The sequence below is a fragment of the Mobula birostris genome, chromosome 27 (genome assembly GCF_030028105.1).
Source record: "Mobula birostris isolate sMobBir1 chromosome 27, sMobBir1.hap1, whole genome shotgun sequence".
NCBI classification, from domain to species: domain Eukaryota; kingdom Metazoa; phylum Chordata; class Chondrichthyes; order Myliobatiformes; family Myliobatidae; genus Mobula; species Mobula birostris.
This window is the reverse complement of record NC_092396.1, coordinates 11,603,127-11,629,243: the sequence shown is the minus strand read 5'-3', so window position 1 is coordinate 11,629,243 and position 26,117 is coordinate 11,603,127. Positions and strand designations below refer to the sequence as shown.

Sequence of the window (26,117 nt, the reverse complement as noted above, 5' to 3'; positions counted from 1 at the left end):
CACCCAGGCAACAGCTGTTGTATGCACAGTCTCTCCCATCTCAGCCACTGAAGCTTGTAACTCCTCCAGAGTTGTCATAGGTCTCTTGGTGGCCTCCCTCAATAGTCCCCCTCTTGCATGGTCACTCATTTTTGAGGACGGCCTGCTCTAAGCAGATTTAAGCAATTGAAACACCTTGATTGCACGTGGTGATTTCATTAACAAATTAAGTGACTTTTAAAACCAATTGTATGCACCAGTGATGACTTGGTGTGTCATATTAAAGGGGGTGAATACTTCGGCAATCAATTACTTTGTGTTCTATATTTGTAATTAATTTAGATCACTTTGTAGAGATCTGTTTTCATTTTGACATTGAAGAGTCTTATTCTGTTGATCAGGGTAAAAAAAAAGACAAATTATATCCCACTCCAGAGAAAAACTGCAGATGCTAGATATCCAGGCAACATACACAAAATTCTGGAGGAATTCAGCAGGCCAGGCAGCACCTATGGAAAAAAGTACAGCTGACATTTCAGGCTGAGAGTCCTGCGGAAGTTTCTCTTGATACTACCTGGCCTGCTGAGTTCCTCCAGAATTTTGTGTGTGTTGCCTGGATTTCTAGCATTGTGCACTGTGATTCAATTTTGTAAAACAATAAAACATGAAAACTTCTATGGAGGGGTGGGGGTGTGAATATTTTTTATAGGCACTGTATGGATAGCTGGTGTCCTGAAAGAGGCTTTTGCAGAAGACTTGTTAGCTACAGGCAAGGTACCAGGTGAAGAATAGTCAGCATAGCTTTGTACACAGAAAATTCTGTTGCACTATCTTCCTTGAATTTTTTTGAAGAGGTAACCAAGAAGATTGATTAAAGGAAGGTTGCGGATAGTTTCTGTGAGGACTCTGGTGAAGCATTAGTTAAGATTTTGTTTTGCAGGCTGGTCTAGAAGGTTAACGCACATGGGATCCAAGGTGAGCTGGAGCCAAAATTCGGTTGGTGGTAGGAAGCTGAGGGTAGCAGGGGAAGGATGTTTTTCTAACTAGAAGTCTGTGACCACTTGTGAACTGCAGGGACTGATGCTGAATCCTTGCAACTACCCCTCCCCAACCTTGTTCCTGAAAGCCACCATCCTCTTAAATCCTTCATCTCAAAACGTTCTTTGCCTCTATCTGATTTCAGTTCTGATGAAAAGACATAGATATTGGCTCTGTTTCTCTCACCACAGACATTTTCTGAGCTGTTTAGTATTCCCAGCATCTTTTATCTTAATTTCAGCTTTATAGCATCCACAGTTTGTTGCTTTATTTGGGAGAAGCAAAATTATTATAAAAATCACTTTTTTTCATTTACATAACTCCATTCATGAACTCCATGTTTTAAAATGTTTTGAAGGCACTGGAAACAGCCCTTCCGAGGTGCAGTCGATTTGAGAAATGTGGTAACCTATCTGTCATCAGCAAGCTCCCAAAACATCAATGTGATAATGATCAGGTAAACATTGATCAGAACACAGTGGAAAGATTTCTCTCTTATAAACATTCAAGAAAAACTTGGACAAGTACATGGATGAGAGGTATATAGAGGGATATGGTCCAGGTGCAGGTCAGTGGGACTAGGCAGAAAAATGGTTCGGTACAGCCAAGAAGGGCCAAAAGGCCTGTTTCTGTGCTGTAATGTTCTATAGTCCTATGGTTACTGGAATAGTACTTAGAATATTTTACGTCCAACTGAAAGGACAGGCAAGACCTTGGTTCTTTGAAAAATGATCATCTCTAACAACGTGTCCCTCACTCAACTACACTGCCATCACAGATACTATGCTCAAGTCTCTACAGGGGTGAAAGCACTAACACTGAGTCATGGCCAATACTTTTGCGTTTTTGAACTGTGGCCCAGGGTGCCATAAATAAGTCGAATCAGAATTGGTTTTAATATCATTGACATATGTCATGAAATTTGTTGTTTTGTGGCAGCATTACAGTGCAATACATAAAGACACTATAAATTACAATAAGAAATATATACAGTATATGGGTTGATTCATTGTCCATTCAGAAATCTGATGGCATAGAGGTAGAAGCTGTTCCTGAAGTGTTGAGTGTGTGTCTTCAGACTCCTGTACTTCCTCCTTGTTAATTTCTTGCTGCACCTGCATATTACGCTGCTATATGGCTGCAGTTAGAGTGAAGCTTAAACATAGTAGTCAAAAAAAAGGTACACACCAGAGACCGAATTTCAACTTTAGTCAATTTTTCAGCTCAATTGCTAGCAGGCAAAAGATAATTTTTTTCCCTTTTCATTTGTCTGCTGAACAAAGCTTGTCTTTTCTGTAAGATATAGGAGCAAAATTAGGCCATTAAGCCTACTGGGTCTGCTCTGCCATTTCATCAAGGCTGATTTATTATCCCTCCCAAACCTATTCTCCTGCCTTCTCCCTGTAACCTTTCACGCCCTGACTAATCAAGAAACTATCACCGTCCACCTTAAATACATCCAGTGACCTGGCCTCCATAACCACCTGTGGCAATGAAATGCACAGATTCACCACCCTCTGGTTGAAGAAATTACTCCTCATCTCTTTTCTAAATGGGCATCCCTCTAACCTGAGCTGGTGCCCTCTGGTTCTAGACTCCCTTGCCGTCGGAAACATCCTCTCCACATTCACCCTATCCGCATTCGATAGGTTTCAATTCTTCCACCTCAGATTGGTGCGCTTTTCTATACTTAGACTGTGAATATCATTAACCTGTTAAAGCATACAAATAATCTGATCAAGGAGAAGCTATCATTTTTCTAAGGGGAAGTTAAAAATAAACAGCCTTCTTTCCGTTTCTCTTGCTCTTATACCTATATCTGTTTCTGCAGAAAAGTATTAGCTGAATAAGAAGTAAACCTGTCATAGTTGTGTTTTTCTGACGTTAAGAGTCAGAAACTGTGACTTTTCAAGCACCTGCCAGACTACATAAATCTCCATTAAAAACTAGCTTCCAGATGGCCTCCAAATGTGCTTATTTATGGTCTTCTGCACAGGGAGTGCTGACCACAAGACAGCACGCAAGTCAACATAACTCCAACTTCCCAACTAAAGATCTGCAATCGTGCTCTGGGTCACTTGTCAGCAAATCCACAGGAGAAAAGCTAGCTGCAGGAAACAAATGGACTTTGATGCATCTTGCTGTTCAATAATGATAAGTCATGATATAAGCATTATTTCCCTCTGAGCTGTGGTCATTCTAGACTCCAAGATATGTGTTTGATCTTTCTGGTGCAGTTAACAGTGTTCAACAGGACAATAATGTAATATTGAACAACTTCTCAGATGGTCGATTGATACAATTTCTCATAATTTTATATACTTCTGTGAGGTTACCTTTAAGTCTTTGATGCTCCAGAGAAAAAAATTCAAATTTATCTAATCTCTCTTTATAGGTAACAGACTCCATTCTGAGCAACATACTGGTGAACCCCTTCTGTATCCTCTCCAAAGCCTCTATTTCCTTTCCATAATGTGGTGACCAAAATTGAACACAATACTCCAAATGCAGCCTTAACAAAGTTTTATACAGCTGCAACATGGCATCCCAACTCTTATACTCTATGCCTATATAGACAAGCATACCAAATACCTTCTTCAATACCCTATTCATCTATGTCACTACATACAGGGAGCTGTGGACTTTCACCCAAGCTCCCTCAGTGCATTAATGCTTTTAATTTACTCCATATGTCCTTACAGAATTTGACCAACCCCTTGCCACCAAACTGTTTTACCGAACACTTCTCTGAGTTACATAGAATCTGCCAACATTACCCCCAATTCTCCAGATGATGTTGTCGGGTGAAGCTTAGATTTCTCACGTTTAAATTCTCTTCATACCGTAACTTGATTTGACACTATTTTATTCTTTTAACACTCTGTAGAATTTGTAATTAATTTATAGTTCTGATGTGATTCAAATTAATCTGCACTATTTTATAAATAATTTGCCAGCCGGTGGTGTAGTGGCATCAGCACCAGACTTCAAGCTGCATGGTCTCAAGTAAGAATCCGGCTGGCTTCTTGCAAATGCTTTCCATCTGTGCTGGATTGAGTGTCGAGCTAGCAATTCAGCCTTGTAAAAAAGTCAAATGCTACAGAAACAGCAAAAATGTCGCCCAATGTGTGAAACGGAACAGCAATTTTAGAAATAATATTAAAAATTACTTGTCCGTCTACATACTATTTAATATATTTTAAAAGGCATATCCAATTTCCCAATGATCAATGCTTTGTATGTATCAAGAAAGTTACCTAAAAAACTTCAAAATGGTTTGTACCTTTGAATGCAATTTGTTTTTTCATACTTACTTTAAGCTTAATGTAGAATACATACAATAGAATGAATTTCACAGGACTGAATCCCATTTGTACTCCTGAAGAAGTACTTTCTCTCACTTGAAAGTAACATTTATTGTCAATATATATGTTATATACTACTCTAAAATTCATTTTCTTGCAGGTATTTACAGGAAAATAAAGAAGCATGATAGGATTTATGAAAAACAATAGATCAACAAAGACTGTCAAACAGCAAATGTGCAAAAGAAGACAAATTATGCAAATAAAAATAAGTTGTAAAGAGTCCTTGGAAGTGATAGGCTGGGAAATCAGTTCAGAGTTAGGATAAGTGAAGTTATCCATACCAGTTCAGGAGCCTGATGGGTGTACCGATTCAGAGTACTGTTGTTATTCTGGGCCAGAAAACTAAAAATTGCATTCTTTTTCTCGAAGGCAGGCACTTAAGCAGAGTTGACATATCAGTGCGGTATGGAGGGACTGCGGCTTTGCTAGATGTGGTTCTATTCTGATGAGCTTTGCTACTCTTCAGGGGAATACCAAAGATACATGGTGTTGTTCTCTGTCAGGTTGGGAGTACTGACTGATGCATTTTCTCAAGTTTAACAACATTCCTCCCTTTACTGATTATGGGTTCTTGCCTGTCTGCTTACCTGCAGAATACTGGTCACTGCACTTAGAGTAATTTGCAAAACCGCTGCAGCATGTGCAAGAGGCGCAGTAAGGTGGTATATTAATCAAAATCCTTTTACTCCCAGGTCTGAATATAAAAAGCTGTGAATGTTGTTAAAAATAGACTTTGACAAAATGGAATGTCAGAATAGGTCATTTTGGCAGATAATTGAGAACTTGTATGCTGGAAACTCATCCATCCTGAATGTGAATTCTGACACATTCTCACGGATCCTGTCATTCACTTCTCCGAATGTCAGAAATATCACTTGCCTCACCCACTTTTGCTGTGAGAGTACAGTTAGGCTGTAGAAATGCTGTCATTTCAGCATTCGGCATCCCGTTAATATAATGGCCCGTCCATCAGGCTCATCATTACGTAAAACAGGACCAAGCCAATAATGAAACTTAACGGATATTCAACAAGGACGCTTGTTACGGAAAGGAGAATGAGGATTATATCAAAAAATAAATTGATGAGCTCTGGATGCATGGATTACAACATCCAATGATACAAGGCTAGAATCAGAATCAGGTTTAATATCACCAGCCTATGTCATGAATTTTGTTAATTTAGTGGCAGCAGTACAATGCATTACATGATAAATGCAAAAAAAATGAATTACAGTAAGTATATATGTATATTAAATAGTTAAATTTAAAAATAGAAGTGCAAAAACAAAGAATAAAAAATGTGAGGTAGAGTTCATGGGTTCAATGTTCATTTAGATTCGGATGGCAAAGGGAAAGAAGCTGTTCCTCAATCCCTGAGTGTCAGTCTTCAGGCTTCTGTACCTCCTTCCTGACTGTAACAATGAGAAGTGAGCATGTCCTGGGTGATGAGGGTCCTTCATAAAGGATGCCAACTTTCTGAGGCACCGCCCCTTGAAGGAGCCTTGAATACTGAGGAGGCCAGTACCCATGATGGAGCAGACTAATTTTACAGCTTTCTGTAGCTTCTTTAATCCTGTGCAGTAGCTCCTCCCCCATATCAGACGGTGACGCAGCTTATCAGAATGCTCTCCATGGTACATCTGTAGAAGTTTTCCGAGTGTTTTAGGTGAGAAACCAAATCTGCTCAAATTCCTACTGAAATATAGCCACCATCTTGCCTTCCTTCGAGCTGCATCACTGTGTTGGAATCAAGTTAGATCCTCAGATCTTCAAACGCAGGAATATGAAATTGTTCACTCTCTCCATTTCTGATCCCTCTATGAGGATTGGTATGTGTTCTGTTGTCCTACCCTTCCTGAAGTCCACAATCAGCTCTTTGGTCTTACTGCAGTTGAATGCAAGATTATTGCTGCAACACCACTCAACTAGCTGGTATACCTCGCTCTTGTACGCCCTCTCATTTCCATCTGAGATTCTGCCAACAGTGGTTGTATCATCAGCAAATTTATAGATGGCATTTGAGCTATGCCTAGTCACTCAGTCATGGGTATAGAGAGAGTAGAGCAGTGGGCTAAGCACATTTCCTTGAGGTGCGCCAGTGTTGATCATCAGCAAGGAGATGTTATTACCAATCCAGATCGTGGTCTTCCAGTTATCTGATATCCAATCACAGAGAGAGGTATAGCAGCCCAGGTTCTGTAGCTTTTTGATTAAGACTGCAGGAATGGCGGTGTTAAACGCTGATTAATGAACAGCATCCTGACATTGGTGTTTGTATTATCCAGAAGCACAATTTTCTCCCCAAAAAAATGTATTTAAGAATTAACTATGTAAAGTATATCAAACATGTTTAGAAAGCCATTGCAGTTGAAAGATGGCGCACAGAAACAGACCCCATGGCCGAAGTATCAGCCAACCATTAACTTTTCCTACCCTAATCCATTTTATTCTGCCCATATTCCCATCAATTCCCCCAGGTTCTAGCACATGTCTGCATACAAGAGGCAATTTGTAGTTTTTCCTTCATTCTACTGTATTTCTCTGTTTTACTGTGAATGCCTGCAAGGAAATGAAACTCAAGGTAGTATATGCTGCCATATTTACACTTTAGTAATAAATTTACTTTGACTTTGACCCTAAAAGGATCATTTAGCTTTCAAGTCAAACTATAGGAAGCCCAAGTGGCCTTAGCAATGAGGGGAAAATGAAGTAATGATGGGGGTAGGGTGGTGAAGAAAGAGGGTGGGGAAAATGAGAGGTGGAGGGGTAAATGTGGGGAAGAAGAATGCTTATTAGCTCACTGATGTATAATCAATACCCTCCCTCAACAATGCTATGGAGCTCCACATGATGATTGGTGTGCAAATACAGCCATTAATAGGGCTAATATATTACAGTAAGCTGCACAGTGCACATACGTGCTGCCTCTCTGAAAAGAAAATCATGGAAGTCATTATGGGGCACTCAGTAATAAAAATAATACGATAACAGCACCTCCTCAAATTGCTATTGGCCCTCCCTAACTTGCTTGGTGTCTTGTTCCTTTACTGTGAGTGTAAAACAAAGGATGCAGACAACAGTATTCTAACTCAATTTCAGGCAGCAGATCAAAAGCGTATGCCTATATGAAATACAACAGAAAAAATGGTACCTGTATTTTCTGAATCATGGCAGAGTGCCTGACCCAATTTCTCAAAGGAAATTGTTCTAAGCTTTGCAAAACATGAGCACTTTTTGCACAAAGGACACGAACAAATATATTGACCATCTAATGCAGTCTCCAGGCCAGTGAAGGAAAATATGAGGTACTGTGCTTGACTGTATAGACAAAGAATTTATGATGAACCTTTATACTATACTCGTTGGACAACTGGAGTACTGTATTCAGTTCCAGATCCTTTGGCTTCCCTATTTCCGGTCAAATCTTTCCCATTTCTTATTCATTCCTAGGTGGCCTTACTGTGGTGATGTGTAGGGTGCTGACAGCTCAACTGAACGTAGAAATGAAACTCCAGGCTTTTTTCAGGATCAGGTTGTAGCTCTCCATTTAGCACCGGTTTCTACCTCATTAAGTAAGGTAAGGTGCTTTCTATTAGGGATGCTTAGCTCAATGAATTTTGTTTTTGATGTGCAGGCAACGAAGTATTTGGCTAGGAGTTAAATTGCTTTCAATCCTTCCAAATTTTAATGGAGGTAATTAGACCCGAAAAGTCTGTTTCTTTTTCTACAGATGCTGCCTGATTTGCTGAATGATGTTTTTACTTCAGATTTCCATTATTTGCAGATTTTGTTTTGATTTTTATGCATTTGGCTGGATTCATTGCACGAGGAAAAAGGCACAAGTTCCATTTCTCCGTAAGATTTAAGATTATTTGATATCATCACAAAATTAAAAGGAACACCCAGCAGGAACAATATGTACCAGTGAAACACCAAGCTCATTAACAGGACTGCATAGCAGTCATCCAGTAACAAACCATTGGAAAAGTTCTGGATAACAACCTTTCTCTGTTCCTTCACTTGTACTTTTCTCAACTTCATATATTTATCCAATTTATCCAGAGAAGATGTAAAGATTTATGACATTCTTCCATGACAAAGTATTCTATACTGCAAAGTTCATTCATCGAAGTCTCTTAACCTCTCCTTTCCCTCTCTCTGAATGATATTAAATTGATATTTTCACATGACTGCCTCTGCAGAAGTAAAACAGCCATTTTGTATTCTCTATCAAAACTCTTCTCATTTAAATAATCACAGTTAAACCTGTCAACTACCCCTTTCCCAGGAGGAAGACTCGGCATAGAAATTGGATGATTCAGCAGCACATTTTTTATTCACAATACAATTTCAATGAAAAATCAACTTCACGGAAAATTGGTGACCTACACTCAGTGGCCACTTTATTAGACACCTCCTGTACTTAAAAAGTAGCCGCTGAATGTATATTTGTGGTTTTCTGTTACTGTAGTTCATTCACTTCAAGGTTTGATGTGTTGAGCATTCAGAGATGCTCTTCTGCACACCACTGTTGTAACTTCTGGTTACCTGAGTTCCTCTCACCTTCCTGTTAGCTTGAGGTTCTCCTCTGATCTCTCTCATTAACAAGGTGTTTATGTCCACAGAAACGCTGCTCGCTGGATTTTTTTTTTGTTTTTCGCACCATTCTTCTCTATAAACTCAAGAGACAGTGGTGCATGAAAACCCCAGGAGATCAGCAGTTTTTGAGGTACTCAAACCACCCTGAATGTCACCAATAATCATTCCATTGAAAAGTCACTCAGATCACATTTCTTTACTATTCTGATGTTTGGCCTCAACAACAACTAAACCTCTTGACCATGTATGCATGCTTTTATGCACTGAGTTGCTTCTATATCATTGGCTAATTAGATATGCGCATTATCGAGCAGGTGTACCTAATAAAGTGGCCATTTAGTGTACACGTACAAAAAATGTGGTAAATAAGAGTGTTATTGAGATACGTGAATATATTTCACATGCCAAATTTTGACAACTTCAATTCATTTCTGATTAAAGTACATTTGAAAGCATTTGATAATGCCATGCAATCTTCAGCTGCTATTTTAGAAAACGTTTTTTTTTAAATATCTAAATCTATCTTGGCTTATCTTGAAAGATGATCTAAAAAAAATCTGCAAGCTTCAAAAGTAAAACATCTCAATTATGTGTCATTCGTTGCAGGTGATTCCAGACATATCTATTAAGAAACTTTGGCTCCCAACTCAAAATAGTAGCATATTTAAATATGTTCCTGTAGGATTTGGATATCGTTATCAAGTCTACATTTATCATCCATGAATAGCATGGTGACACAACACTCAGTGTTGCTACCTCACCACTCCAGGGACGCGGCTTCGATCCTGACCTCGGATACCATCTGTGTGGAGTTCGTATGTTCTCCCTGTGGGTGCACGTGTTTCTACTGGGTCCTCTGGTTTGCTCCCAGGCCCCAAACCTGTGGTGGTCAGTAGACGACCTGGCTACCATAAATTACCCCTTGTCTGGGTAAATGGCAAAATCTTTAAAAGCAAGTGAGAGAATGACTTACAGGGTTACATGGAAATAATGAGGAGGGAACGAGACAAATAGGATTTTTCTCTTGGGAGTTTCATACTCAATATCAACAAGACCAAGTAATTGATATACTTCAGGAAGAGAAATGAGGAGAACACAAACTAAACCTCACTGAGGGGTCAGCAGTGAAAAGTATGATCTGCTTCAAGTTCCTGGGTGTCAACATCTCACATTGATACAATCATGAAGAAAGTACATCAGTGGCTCTACTTTATGAAGAGTTTGAAGAGATTGGTATGTCACCAAAGACTCTTGCAAATTTCTACAGATATATGGTGGAGAGCATTCTGACTGGAAGCATCACAGCCATATACGGAGCTGCCAATGCACAGGATCACAAGAGGCTACAGAGGGCTGGAGACTCTGCCAGCTCCATCACGAGCACTATCATCCCCGCCAACAAGGATATCCTCAAGAGTCGGTGTGTCAAGAAGGTGGCATCCATCAAAAACAATCTTCATCATCTGGGACATGCCCCTTTCTCATGATAACTATCACGGAGGAGCTACAGGAGCCTGAAGACCAATACTCAACATTTTAGCAACAACTTCTTCCCTTATGCCGTCAGATTTTTGAATGGTCCACGAATACTGCCTCATTATTCACCTTTTGCACTATTTATTTATTTCTGGAACTTATGTCATGTACTGTACTGCTGTCACAAAACAACATATTTCACAACATATGACAGTTGAAAGGTGATTCTCACCATATGTTGTAATGATCATACAAAGCTCCCCACAAGGTCACAGGTCCTTTTTTTTCGAAGAATGGCTTGGCAGTGTGTGTGGAAATTTGTTTGCGACAGAGTAATTAACATCTGATTTTACCAGAGAGATGAAAACATCCATTGGCTGACATTTTAGCATGGTTTTAGCTCTAGTGATTCAAGATAATTCTTTTCTTCAAAAAACATATAAATCAGACTGTACTCTCCTTTTCTACAAGGCACTTGTAAGCTAGTGCAGTTTAGACAGTAAAATACGGCAGTTTTTATGAAAAAATTTCAGTAGTACTGACAAGAACCAAATTAATTGGGTTCAACTTCACAAATTAGCACAGTGGAATGGTTTGCAGTCCAGTACAACAGTCCATGAATGAGCTCACCAGATAATCTCTCAATCCTTCCATCAACAATAAAAAAAAATTCTCAGGTTCCCCATTCACATTTTGATGTCCTGTCTTCTGGAATTTTCTTTAAACTATCTTCAAAAGTATCCATAACATTCTAAAGATAGTTCCTAGATTTGTACTTTCTAATCTGTCATTACTAATGCTTTGTATAAGACTCATAATCAAATAGCCTTGACGTGTTCTCTGATAAAGCTTGCTCATAATACATCCAGAATGCCTGGGTACTTTTAGTGAATGGCTGATTTTTCACACTCAAACTATTTCCTTCTCTCGCTTTTATTAATACAGCCCAATTAACTGTAATTATTTCATACACACTGTCTGGTGTTAGGATCCATGATTTCTTATGTGGTCACTTAATTTGTTAAGAATATTGAACAGCATCATTACTGTTAAGTAAGATGTATTTTTTGATAATTTATTCATTTTCTGGAATTTTAATATGGTTAATTGTCCACCTCAATTACCCTTGAGAAGATGATGTAAGCTGCCATCTTGCAGTCCTCCTGATATAAATACTTCCACATTATTGCAGGGAGGGGTTTCTAATTTTTAGACCCAAGGACAAAGAAGGCATGTCAATACACACAGTGGCCACACCTGTACACCTGCTCATTAATGTAAATATCTAATCAGCCAATCATGTGGCATCAACTCTGTGCATAAAGACAGGCAGGCATTGTCAGGAGGTTCAGCTATTGGTCAGACCAAACATCAGAATGGGGAAGAGATGTGATCTTAGAGACTTTGACCGTGGAATAATTGTTGGTGCCAAACAGGGCAGTTTGATTAATTTAGAAACTGCTGATCTCCTGGGATTTTCACCCACAAGTCTTTAGAATTTACAGAGAATGCTATGAAAAGCAAAAAAAAAAAAAATCTAGAGAGAAACAGTGCTGTGGGCAAAAATGCCTTGTTAATGAGAGAAGTCAGAGGAGAACAGCTAGACTGGTTCAAGTTAACAGGAAGATGACAGTAACTCAAATAACCAGGTCTCACGTTAGTGGTGTGCAGAAAAACATCTGTGAATGCACAACACGTCAAATCTCGAAGTGGATAGGCTACAGCAGCAAAAGACCATGGACGTATACTCAGTGGCTACTTTATTAGGTATAAGAGGTACTGCATAAAGTGGCCACTGAGTGTATATCTCCAAGTCAGGATAATGTACAACTTGAAGGGGAACATGCAGATGGCGATGCTCCCATTGTGCCTTGTCCTTGACTTTATCGTTCTTAGAGAACAAACGTTTGTGAGGTGCTATCAGCATAGTCTGGGTGAGTAACAGCACTGCAATTTATATAGCAGTATAGCCACAGTGCACTGGTGGTGGACAGAATGAGTAATTAAGGTGGTGAACAGGGCACCAATCAAGTATACACACAAATTACTGGAGGATCACAGCAGGCTAGACAACATTTATGGAGAGGAATAAAGAGTTGACGTTTCGGACCAAGAAATTTCATCAGGAGACTCACATTCTATTCTAAAAAGAACTCTCTACTGAGCCTTTGAAGATATAGACAAAGAGTTCCAGAGTATCTATCCTATCTCCATGGATGATTATCACTGGAACCTGGTGCTGTATCTACTTTTAGATTTCCTTTTCTATTCAGGATTACACTTCTATGCATTTCAATATTTATAACGCCTTTAATACGAGATATCATAGAGCTGGAACACGACCTGTAGTAAAACATTACAGTCCTGAAGAAGGAACTCGGCCCTAATGTTGACTCTTTATTCCTCTCCATAGATGCTCCATTCCTCCAGCATTGTGTGCGTGTGTGTGTGTGTGTGTGTGTGTGTGTGTCTGTTAGTTACTCTGGATTCCCAGCATCTGCAGAATCTTTAGTGATTATGATTTACCAGTCAAGTAGACTGCTTTGTCCTGAATGACGTCAACCATCTTGAAATTCGTTGAACAACACAAGACATTGTATTTGTTGGCCACTGGGCCCCTGAAGCATGCCCTACCATTTAATAATTTTACAGTGCACTGACTCAACACTGCATTCTCATTTATCCCATGGCCACCTTTCTGCTCCGTGCTAGAATATCCAGTATAGTATCAGTCACTGGAAGAGGGTATGGTACTGTGCAAATGTCGTGGGCACATATATATAGCTAGGGTGCCTCAGTACATTTGCACAGTACTGTAGCAATTTTATGTATTACATTGCACTGCTGCAAAAAAAAACCCAACGAATTTCATGACAAATGTGAGCGATGATAAATCTGATTCTGATATGGGTCTTTTCTGTGGACTGAGAGTGGGAAGGGGCCTGGGAGAGAGGAATCATGTTGGGAAAAGGGGAAGGGAGGGAGGGAGCGAGAAGCAGCTAAAAGACATTCTGTAATCATCAATAAACCAATTGTTTAGAATCAAGTGACCTTGCCTGGTGTCTGAGGGCTCGGTGTGTCTGCAACCACGCCATGCCCCCTCCCCAACTCCAGCACTCTTTCTCTGCCTCCTGTCCCACAATCCCTCCAGCGGTGTTCCACCCTGCCATTCCCAACATCCTTTGCTCCTGCCAGATTTACAAACATGCCATCCGCTCCATGTTGACAAATACAACACTGTGCAAATGTTTTAGGCACACTAGGTCCACGGCATATATGTGCCTAAGACTTTTGCACAGTACTATATGGCAATAGACAGGGTGCAGAAGGTACTCACAAAGACATTTCCAAAAAGGAATATCTTATTTTTTGATGGGACAAATCTATTCCCTTCAACACAGAGATCAATAATGAAGTACCATGGATTTAAATTAAATATAGAATTAATGGAAATTTGAGGAAATGTGTCTAAATGCCTGGTGGACAAAGAAATCTTTCCCAAGTGTACAAGTCACCTGGATGAGCACTTACTGTGCTGTCACTTACTGAGGTACAGTCTGACAAGTGGAGAGGGTGATTATCGTGAATTATTGTCTGTAAGTAATAACATGACTCCAACATTCTATTCCATCTTAAGTGATCCGCTGTTCCCTTTGGAAATTCCACCTTCTCAAATACTTTTACCACACATCTCTGATGATAAGGAGCATATTTTATCATTTGAGATTATAAGAGTTCCTGGCTGTTAACATCTCTGAGGAGCTATCCCGGACCCAACATTTCGATGTAGTTACAAAGAAGGCATGACAGCGGCTGTATTTCATTAGGAGTTTGAGGTGATTTGGTATGTCACCAAAAACACTTGCAAATTTCTAAGATGTACTGTGGAGAGCATTCTAACTGGCTGCATCACCGTCTGGTACGAGGTGGGGGGGTGGGGGGCACTGTACTGGATCGAAATAAGCTGCAGAGAGCTGTAAACTCAGTCATCTTCATCATGGGCAGTAGCCTCACCTGCATCCAGTACATCTTCAACGAGCGATGCCTCATAAAAGTGGCATCCATCAGCAAGGACCCCCATCATGCCCACTTCTCATTGTTACCATCAGGGAGAAGGCACACACACTCACTGATTCAGGAACAGCTTCTTCCCCTCTGCCATCGGGTTTCTGAATGGACAATGAACCCATTTCACAACATATGCTAGTGATAACAAACCTAATTCTGATCCTGATTCTTTAAAATCCCCTCAAGTACCTACATTATGATAAATATTTGAGTAATGGCCAGGGCTGATCTGACCTATCTACCTTTTTCTCATGTTAAATCGCAGAAGGGTCATGATCTATCTAAAGGAATTCTCTTCTGAGCCTTTGAAGATATGGACAAAGAGTTCCCAGAGTATCTATCTTCTCCATGGATGATTGTGACTGGGTCCTGGGGCCCTCTCTATTTTTAGATTTCCTATTCTATTCAGGATGACACTTCTATCTAATTCAATATTTATAATGTCTTTTAATACAAGATATCATAGAGCTGGAACATGACCTGTAATGAAACATTATTTAATACAGAATCTTGCACACCAAGCAATGATTAGAAGCAGCAATTTCTTTTTTAAATGCTGGGTCATGAAAACATATGAAAAGATCATCAGTTTTGAAAACACGAGAGATTCTGAAGATCAGCACACACAAAATGCTGGAGCATCTATGGAAAAGAATAAACAGTCGCCATTTCAGGCTGTTGTTTGTGATTAAATTCTGCAGGTGCTGGAAATGCAAAGCAACACACACAAAATGCTGGTGGAACTCAGTGGGTCAGGTAGCATTCATGGAAATGAATAAAGAGTTGACATTTCTGGCCCTTCATTGGGCTGGAAAGGAGGGGGGAAGATGCCATAATAAGAAGATGGTGGGGGGGAGGAGGATAAGCTAGAAAGAGATAGGTGAAGCCATAGATGCTGCCTGACCTGGTGATTTCCTCCAGCATTTTGTGTGTTCATCAGTTTATGGCTGACAATATCGGGCAACCAATTCAAAAAAGAATACCGCAAAGCCGTCAAAAGAAACTGGCATGTCATCCGCTGGTGACACAGATAGAATGGAATTTTTTTCATGGTAATCATCTCTCATCTGTCATCGTGTGTCCACAGCAATGAAGCTTTGCAGAGTGAGTCACTGTAGATCCACCAGCAGTCTCACCTCAGCCGCAGTAGTTACAGATACTCCAAAGGAGCTGCTGGTAATTGCTGTCAGTGGCGCCGAAGCAAGGTGTGAAATAAGCACAAATATTCCATTCAAAGTCAATTTCTGTGCTGCACCCTGTGCAGAGGTGGGCCAAAAATATCTAAATTATCGAAGTGTTTCATTAACAAGTTATTTGCCATCAAGCCTACTGTTAAATAGTACAAATTGATGTCTTGTTCACGATGAGTCAGACGCAATCAACTTTCACTGAGGTTACTGCAATTGATCCCTTGATACCTGGGCTTGAGAGCAGATAGAAAGCAGTCACTGCTCCTGCTTCTAACTGAGGTCAAATGATGCTCCCAATAGGAAAGTGTAGGAAGGGGATAGGGATTTTTTGTGATTTATTTTATTTTATTTAGAGATACAGCACGGTGACAGGTCCTTCTGGCCCAGTGAGCCTGCACCACCCAACTACACCAATGTGATCAATTAACCTACTAACCAGTGTGGGAAGAAACTGGAGCACCTGGAGAAAACCATACTGTCAGAGGAAGAATGTACAAACCTTACAGGCGCCGGCAGAATTGAACCTGGCCACACACGCACACAAGTCCTGCCGAAGGGCTTCGGCCCGAAACATCAACTGTACTCTTTTCCTAGTTGCTGCCTGCCCTGCTGAGTTCCTCCAGCATCTTGTATGTGTTCTCGGATTTCCAGCACCTGCAGGTTTTCTCCTGTTGGAGAATTGAACCCGGGTTGCTGCCACTGTAATAGTGTTATGCTAACCTCTTCACTGCCATGCCACGTAGAAAGTTGCACAGATTTGAGATTAAATAAGTTAAAGGTTAGTTAGACCAGAAGACATAGGAGGAGAATTAGGCCATCAAGTCTGCTACGTTATTCCATCATGACTGATTAATTATCCTTCTCAACATTCTCTTGCCTTCTCCCTGTAACCTTTGACACCCTGACTAATCAAGAACCTATCAACCTCTGCTTTAAATATGCCCAATGACTTGGCCTCCACAGCTGTCTGTGGCAATGAAGTCCACAGATTAACCACCCTCTGGATAAAAAATTCTCCCTTATGTCTGTCCTAAAGGGATGTCCTTCTATTCTGAGGCTGTCTTCTCTGGTCCTAGACTCCCCCACCACAAGGAACATCATCTCCACATTTCACTCTGTTTAGGCCTTTCAGTACAAATATATTCTGGTTCTCAGCACAAACATATTTTTAAAATTGGCTATTCTTCTTAAAGTCAAAAACACATTTTGATACTCTGCATTAATGATATCTATTCCATGTTAAATGGACCAGGTACAGTGAGTGTATTTCCATCACAGAGAACACTTTGAAGACATTCCAATCCAAAGCAAGTTTCTTCGAATCTGTTAAAATTTATTCAATTCATCACTGTTACATGAAGATGACAGATCCTGATTAAGCGCCCCTGACGAGTATTTTAACCAAGGTTAAACACCGGCAATGTTTTTGCAGTATTACCTCATGGAACAACAGACGCAGGTAGAAAACATTGCATTGGTCTGAGCTATTAAGGAAATATCAAAGGAAGAAGGCAAACAATACTACTTATTTAATTTACTAATATATACATAAGCTTACTGTAATTCAGTTTTTTCCCTCTCCGTTATCACATATTGCATTGTACTGCTGCTGCAAGGTTAACGAATTTCACAACATATGCCAGTGATATTAAACCTGATTCTGATTCTGCACTAATTTTTTTAATTTCAATAAAACAAGAATGTAGTGCTGACAAATGAGCATTCCTGCAACCGATTAGATTGTAATGCTAAAAACTGAATTGACTTTATTACTTACATCCTTCACATATATGAGAAGTAAAAATCTTTACATTACATCTCCATCTAAATGTGCAATGTGCAAATTGTACTAATTTGTAATAAATAGTATGTACCACAGGACAGTCAGTATAACATAGAAGTACAATTGTGTCAGCGTGAATTAATCAGTCTGATGGCCTGGTGGAAGAAACTGTCCTGGAGCCTGTTGGTCTTGGCTTTTATGCTGCGGTACCGTTTCCCAGATGGTAGCTGCTGGAACAGTTGATGGTTGGGGTGACTCGGGTCCCCAATGATCCTTCAAGCCCTTTTTTACACACCTGTCTCTGTAAATGTCCTGAATAGTGGGAAGTTCACATCTACAGATGCTCTGGCCTGTCCGCACCACCCTCTGCAGAGTCCTATGATTGCGGGAAGTACAGTTCCCATACCAGGCAGTAACGCATCCAGTTAGGATGCTCTCAATTGTGCCCCTGTAGAAAGTTCTTAGGATTTGAGAACCCATACTAAATTCCTTCAGCCGTCTGAGGTGAAAGAAGCACTGCTGTGCTTTTTTCACAACACAGTTGGTATGTACAGACCATGTTAGATCCTTGGTGATGGGCATGCCGAGGAACTTAAAGCTATTCACCCTCTCAATGTCAGATCCATTGACGTCAAAGCGGTTAGCCTGTCTCCATTCCTCCTGTAGTCCACACCAGTTGCTTTGTTTTTGTGACATTGAGGGAGAAGTTGTTTTCTTGACACCGCAGTGTAGGGTGATGACTTCTTCTCTGTAGGCTGCCTCATTATTATTTGAGATTAGGTCAATCAGTGTAGTGTCGTCAGCAAATTTAATTAGATTGAGCTGTGGGTGGCGACACTGTCAAGCGTATACAGGGAGTAAAGGAGGGGGCTTAGGATATAGCCCTGAGGGGCAGCTGTGTTGAGGGTCAGAGGGGCAGAGGGGAGGTTCTCCTACAAAACACTGCATCCAATTCTTAAATGGAATACTGAGCTTCCTTTTGCTGTCTTGTTAGAAATAGCCTTTTGTTAAAATGTTGACAATTTAGAATCTAGAGATTCAGTGTTTATAGGTTGTAACCATCATGCAAAAATATGTGAGCAGAGATGTTATTGACAAGCAGTTGAACTGGTTTGCCCAGGAGTCAAAGGGGCTTCCTATGAAGACCCTGAATGGACAAAGACAGCTTGTTTAGAGTCTGAAAACTACCGCATGCCAAGGAAGAATCTGTGGGTATTAAAAAGTCCTTAAGCATTATCATTCTTAATTGCCCGATTGTCTTGCTCTGGAATGGAAACTGGACAGCACTGGCAAAGGTGGCCAAAGCATAAAACAACTTACAAAAATTCATTGGATAAGAACTTGAAGGGAAGTAAATCCAGTGGGGAAAGCATGAGGGATACCAACTGGAGAACTCTCATCAATAGTCCAGCAAGGCTTAATGGGCCAAGTGGCATCTGTCTGTATCAAAAATTCAATAACAGAGAGAAAAGCTGCCATTATCTCAGTCGCTATTAGTAAATGCTAAAATTAACACAATGGGCCTGCCTCCAACTCAAACAAGATGTCAGGATAGAGTTTTGGGTAGAGATCCCTGATCCTAGTTCCTGAGTCTCCCTCCATTTTGCTCATTTGGAAACAGACGGACATGCCTGGTGCCTCTGGAACTTGAGTTTTAATTTTACTTTTAATTTTTGATTGCAATACCATTTTCACTAACAGTTAGATTCAGTCCACTGAAATAGCACTTTCTTGGAGAAGTATTAAAAATGAACCACCACATTCTTTTGTTTAACAAACATTTATAGAGTATGAGTAAAATAAATGTAATGCTTGTGACAGAAATGGATCAACACTGTGTACAAATATTAACGACGTGCAGAATTATATTTCAGGCTTGTCAGGGAAGTGTAAAGTTAATTAAGATAACATCATTTCTGAATCATTTGATGTTTCCAAATAATCAGTCACATAGAACAAGTGAACAAAGTGGATGAACAGAAGAGGTGATGATAGGGAGAGACACTAACCATCAGAAAGCCCCAACTAAAAGGGCGTTGGAAGCAGATGCACTAAAACATACAAAAGGGAATTGAGTATTTTTCATATAGTGAAAAAAAAATCATAAGGCTAAAGATAAACATGAGAAAGTTTGCAGATGCTGGAAATCCAAAGCAACACACACAAAATGCCGGAGGAACTCAGCAGGTCAGGCAGCATCTATGGAAATTAATAAACAGTCAACATTTCGGGCCGAGACTCATTTTCAGGACTGAGAAGGAAGGGGGAAGATGCCAGGATAAAACGGAAGGGGGAGGGGAAAGAGACTAGCTGGAAGGTGATGGATGAAGTCAGGTGGGTGGGAAAAGTCAAGGGCTGGAGGAGAAGGAGACTGTTAGGAGAGGAGCATGGACCATAGGAGGAAAGGAAGGAGGAGCAGATCCAGGGCGAGATAATAGGCAGATGAGAAGAAGTAAAAGGTCAGAGTGGGGGTGGATTTGTTCACCACAAGGAGAAATCGATATTCATGTCATCAGGTTAGAGGGTACCCAGATGGAATACAAGGTGTTGCTCCACCACTGAAGGTGGCCTCATCTTAGCACAAGCGGAGGCCACGGACTGACATATCGGAACAGGAATGGGAATCAGAATTAAAATGTTTGGCCACCAGGAAGTCCTGCTTTTGGCTGATTGTGTGGAGGTGCTCGATGAAGCAGTCCCACAATTTGCGATGGGTCTCACCAACGTCGAGGTGGCTGCATCGGGAGCATGGGACACAATAGATTCGCAGGTGGAGTGCTGCCTTACCTGGAAAGACTGTTTGGGGCCCTGCACAGAGGTGAGGGAGGAGGTTAGTGAGTAGGTGTAGCACTTGCAGGGATAAGTGCCTGGAGGAAGATTAGTGAGGAGGGACGAATGGACAAGGGAATTGAGGAGGGAGCGATCCCTGTGAAAAGTAGAGGGGTAGGGGAAGGTAAAGGTATGTTTGGTGGCAGGATCTCTTTGGAGATGGTTGAAGTTGCGGAGAATAATGTGTTGGATGTGAAGGCTGATAGGTAAGGACAAGAGGAACTCTCGCTATTAAGGCAGCGGGAAGATGGGGTGAGCATGGATGTACAGGAACAGAGGAAATGCAGGCGAGGGCAGCATCAATAGTGGAACAAGGAAGAGAGAATAATTGGAGAGTTCAGCATGGCCCTTTCCTGTGCTGTATATTGCAATAGTTCAACATTAGAACATGAAAAATGGGACAACGATAGAGCACTTCAGTTCTGTAAAATGCCTGTTTGGAGAAGCTCAGGCTCTGCTTTTCAGAGCCTGAGCATCAGCTGGGTTCACTGTAGTGCATCCACAATGCTGAGGGCTACGTGGATAATGTGCTTCAGCACATGGCACCCCATAGTTGGGAGGTATACAGGTCGAGGGGAATCACAGACTGCCAGACAGACAGGGGAAAACAATCATGAATCCCCTGAATGCAGCATGGCCTCCAACTAACATTCGGCTTCGCAGAGTGGTGAGGGTGGGAATTCCTTTAAGGGTGACAGACACTGTCAAGTGGATCGTATCATGAGTTACTCAGCTTTATGTAGGGCAGAGGAGTTAAAGAAAGCTTCGACAGATTCAATTTAATGGTCAGATAAATAGTAGTGAGGCGTTCTCCTTACTGCAAGTTTCGAGGACATTACTGGGCAATCAGCGATACTGCACTGATTAGCCTAATCTCAAATAATAATGAGGCAACAACAGAGAAGAAATCATTACCCTGACACAGTGGTATCAAGAAAACAACTTCTCCCTCGATGTCGCAAAAACAAAGGAGCTGGTGTGGACTACAGGAGGAATGGAGACAGGCTAACCCCTATTGACATCAATGGATCTGGGGTTGAGAGGGTGAACATCTTTACGTTCCTCAGCATAAACATCACTGAGGATGTTTGCTGTGTGGTGAAAAAAGCACAACGCCTCTTTCACCTCAGACAGTTGAAGAAGTTTGGTCTAAGTCCCCAAATCCAAAGGACTTTTCACAGGGGCACAATTGAGAGCATTCTGACTGGCTGCATCACTGCCTGGTATGGGAACTGTACTTCCTTCAATCGCAGGACTCTGCAGAGAGTGGTGCGGACAGCCCAGCACATCTGTAGATGTGAACTTCCCACTATTGACATTTACAAAGACAGGCGTGTAAAAAGGGGCCAAAGGATCACTGGGGACCCAAGTCACCCTAAACACAAACTGTTCCAGCTGCTACCATCTGGGAAACAGTACCGCAGCATAAAATCCAGGACCAACAGGCTCCAGGACAGCTTCTTCCACCAGGCCATCAGACTGATTAATTCATGGTGACACAACTCTATTTCTATGTTATATTGTTATACATTCTATTTATTATAAATTACTTTAAATTGCAGATTACACACTTAGACGGAGACGTAATGTAAAGATTTTTATTCTTCGTGTATATGAAGGATGTAAGTAATAAAGTCAATTCAATTCAATTCAATGTAGGGCATTAAATGGGGAGACTGAACTGACAGAGATAATAGTCCATATCAGTTCCAATTAAATACTTAGAAAAAGGGAAGCGTACTACAGGCAGAATCGAGGAAGTTGTAAATAAATTAATAAGCAGGTATTTCTAAGGTGCTAATCACTCGATTACTCCCAGTGGCACGTGATACTGAGTACTGAAATAGGAAGCCAGTGCAGGTAAACACTCAGTAGCCACTTTATTTGGAACACCTGATTGTTAATGCAAATATCTAATCAATCAATCATGTGGCAGCAAGTCAATGCGTAAAAGTATGCAAATATGGACAAGAGGTACAGTTAGCACACACGGAATGCCGGAGGAACTCAGCATCTATGGAAGAGAGAAAACAGTTGACGTTTTGGGCCAAGACCCTTCATCAGGACTGTAGAAAAAAGATGAGATGGCAGAGTAAGGTGGGGGGAAGGAGGAAGAAATAAAAGGTAGTGGGTGATAGGTGAAATTGGGGAGGGGTGGCGGGGTGAAGAAAACAGCTGGGAAGTTGACTAGTGAAAGAGATTAAGGGCTGGAAAAGGGGAATCTAATAGGAGAGGACAGAAAACCATGGAAGAAAGGGAAAGGGGAGGGGCACCAGAGGTGGTAATAGGCAGGTAAGGAGATAAGGTGAGAGAGGGAAATGGGAATGGGGAATGGTGAAGGGGGAGCATTACAGGAAATTGATGTCCATGCCACCATTTTAACTCTACTTACCATTCCCATTCCGACACGTCAGTCCATGACCTCCTCTACTGCCGCGATGGGGCCACAGTCGGGTTGGAGGTGCAACACCTTATATTCCGTCTAGGTAGCCTCTACCCTGATGGCACGAACATCGATTTCTCGAACTTCCGGTAATGCTCCCACTCTTCCTTCACCATTCCCCATCAGTAAACAAATCACTAGTGTAGCAGCTAGCATAATGCGCTACAGTACCAGCTTTTCTTCTTCATGGACACCCCACTCTGGTCTTCTGCCTGCTGTGGATCTCTTTATCGCAAGTCCTTCAGTTAGTCCTGACGAAGGGTCTCAGCCTGAAATGTCGACTGCACCTCTTCCTAGAGATGCTGCCTGGCCTGCTGCGTTCACCAGCAACTTTTATGTGTGTTGCTTGAATTTCCAGCATCTGCAGAATTCCTGTTGTTGATGATGCAGCTAGTTGGAATGACCTCCACAGTATATCAGTAGAGATTTGTGAGCGTCTTTAGTGACATACCAAATCTCAAACTCCAAATGAAATATTGCTGCTGTTGTGCCTTCTTTGTAGCTGTACTAATGTATTGGGTACAGGATAGATTCTCAGAGATTTTGACACCCAGGAACTTGAAATTGCTAAGTGAAAATACCAAGATGAAATCAGAGTGGGAAATGTAGTACATTTGAGTCTTTCCTCAAATGTACAAAGGTCCCCTTTTAGAAATATATGCTTCAAATTATATTGTCCGAATATCAGTGTACAGCTCCTCCGTAATTAAACAATTAAGTTTCTGTTAAATCAACACATTTTAAATTAGCGTACCAGCAAACATCAGAGGAATGTGTTAAGCTTCTCGCTCCATAATTTCAAGGCTGGATTGTGTTTTAATATGTGACAGACACTGTTTTTGCCTGAAGAGGAAGCAGAACTCAACACAGCGAATGTACTATATGGTAATATCTCCTTCAAAGAACTGTGAACCTCTTTAAGAGTAAATTATTTATTTGGGACACTTTTCTTGAAAACAGGGACTAGTTAAAATAAGTTCATTATTAATATCTTCCATCTTCTGTTTCCACCGCAGTACACTTATTGTCAGGGTTTTATTTGGTGTGCTTTATATTTTTAATCCTGTAGTAACATGCAAAAGCAAAATTGTCCCAATTATTTAAGCAGTGGTTAAACTATTTGTCTGTAACATGCAAATGTTATACTGTGTACTGCACAAAACGTTAATGCTGCTGCGTGACAAAAGGATATGGAGATTTAAAGTGGCAAGTGTAGTACCTTTCTCAATCTTCTGATGGAAATTGATGGCATCCACAGATGCAGTCACGATATTTGTCTTGCAATGACGAGCAGCAACTATGCCAGCCACTTCATCCATCAGCTTCATAGTGACACCTGAAAGACAGGATTCATTCATGGAACAGGCAGCATAATATACACAAATTATGAAGACAACCTCTTCTAACCACACAGTCAATGCTTGAACATTCCTCAACCTCATCATTTATCAGTGCTTGATGACTTTAGATTAGTAACAGTTTAGAGAAGGTAAATCAGTGCACTGCTTCAGGATCAACTTTGACTTCAAGAGTTACTTTGACTTTTACAGTTACTACTCTTCAATCATCAGGTTCTTGAACCAAAGGAGTTAATTTCACTCATCTTCACTTGCCCCATCATTGAAATATTCCCACAACCAATAGACTCACTTTCAAGGACTCTTGATCTCATGTTCTCAATACTTATTGCTTATTTATTTGTTATTATTATTTCTTTGTTTTTGTATTTGCAGTTTTTTTTTTGTCTTTTGCACACTAGCTGAACACCAGTGCAGACTTTCATCGATTCTGTTATGGTTATTATTCTATAGATTTATTGAGTATACCTGCAAGAAAATGACTCTCAAGTGTTGTATATAGTGACATACTTTGAACTTTAAACTTTAGAAGATTGAAGTGTATGGACTTGAACATTTATGTCCATACCAATTGTGGCTTGGGGGTCAGGATGATGTGGCTGGGAAGTAGAAGGCATTTAACACGACTAGGCTAGGAATGGGGGATAGAGGTGCCTTTGGATAAGTGACTGGTTGGAGGAGATATCAGGGATTTGAATCCCCCTTGTGGACTTTGATCAAGTGGCTATGGGGTTCACCCAACTGGAGGACCAGGGAAGTTGGGAGAGGGGAGGGATGTCTGTGTGGAAGGGGTGGATTTATTTAAGCAACAAGGCAATCCTCAATGCAGCTATGGAACATTTGTTTCCCTGAATCTAGCACCTTATCCCTATGAGAGGAACAATTTTATGCCAATTGATTCTAAAGGAGATGCCAAATTTGAGCTGCTGTCTCTACCAAGTAGGTAGGGTGTAGTTACCCAAGCTATTTACAGTCTACCACAGATTTTATTTCAAGCCACTGCAAGGACAATATTGGGCTTCAGGCACTTGAAGCCATCTTTATTGTTTTCACATTTGGACTCCAGCTTAGACAGAGCTCCAACTGGTGCTAGAGGCAGAGACGTCAAGATACATAAAACTCGCTGCCATCACAACTGGTCACCGCTGCGGGAACTGCAGTGTGTAGGGCACACTGGTGACAACGTTATTATTAAAGCTTTCCTTGCTCCTGTTGTGGTTAAACTCTTTATTAAAGAACCATTTTTATTGGGTTATGCCTTGTTTTAGAGAACGTGCTATTGCAGGCTGCCATGCCCGTAAGAAAATAATATAACGGATCATTTCACGTTGCCAAGCAAACAGCCTCAATCTTTAATATTAATGATTTCTTAACAGACGCTGATAGCAACATCACTATTAATTGATGTAGATGAGCATTGATGGCTGACTTGATAATGTAACATAAAACAAGAAGGAGATTGCTCATCAAATAAATATCACAAATGTCACAAATTCCCTGTGCCTACTCCTAATTACACAGTGTGAGGCAAACACTCCAGACTAGGGTGGCTTCAGCACCCACTCTGTTATGATAAAACGGGGGGAGGCTTGCCAGTGACATTGTGAATTGGATACCAACGAGCAAATCCTGAATAACTTTTTAAGGGAAGGAGTTTTCTAATCATCATTATGAATGAGGACAGGTAGAAAGACAAAAATAAAATACTGCCCACTGCCACCCCGATTATTAAATTTACTTGCTTTGAAAGAGCTCAATGGTATGAGAAACAGGGTTGTCCATGGTGTTCAGTTACTATAGAAAACCAAGGCATTCAAATGATATGTTTTGTCAAACAGCTGGTGCATCTTCAGTGAGTTTTAGATACCTGTCTGCTGTTACATCAACGCCCAGGCCACACTAAGACATTGTGCATTGATATGATGGGAATGACATAAAATTCTGATTTATACTGCAGCACGTTTTTCTCAGTCTCACATGTCAATG

At 40.8% G+C, this 26,117-nt stretch overlaps 1 protein-coding gene across 4 annotated transcripts in view; it reads right to left on the bottom strand.

Moving 5' to 3' along the window:
• acot7 (acyl-CoA thioesterase 7) overlaps positions 1-26,117 on the bottom strand; it is a 257,856-nt gene that overhangs the window by 60,443 nt on the left and 171,296 nt on the right. For all 4 annotated transcript variants that reach the window (XM_072245005.1, XM_072245006.1, XM_072245008.1 and 1 more), the window contains one exon: positions 23,993-24,109. In XM_072245005.1, the coding sequence (XP_072101106.1) occupies positions 23,993-24,109 (117 nt within the window). The remainder of the gene's footprint in view (positions 1-23,992; positions 24,110-26,117) is intronic.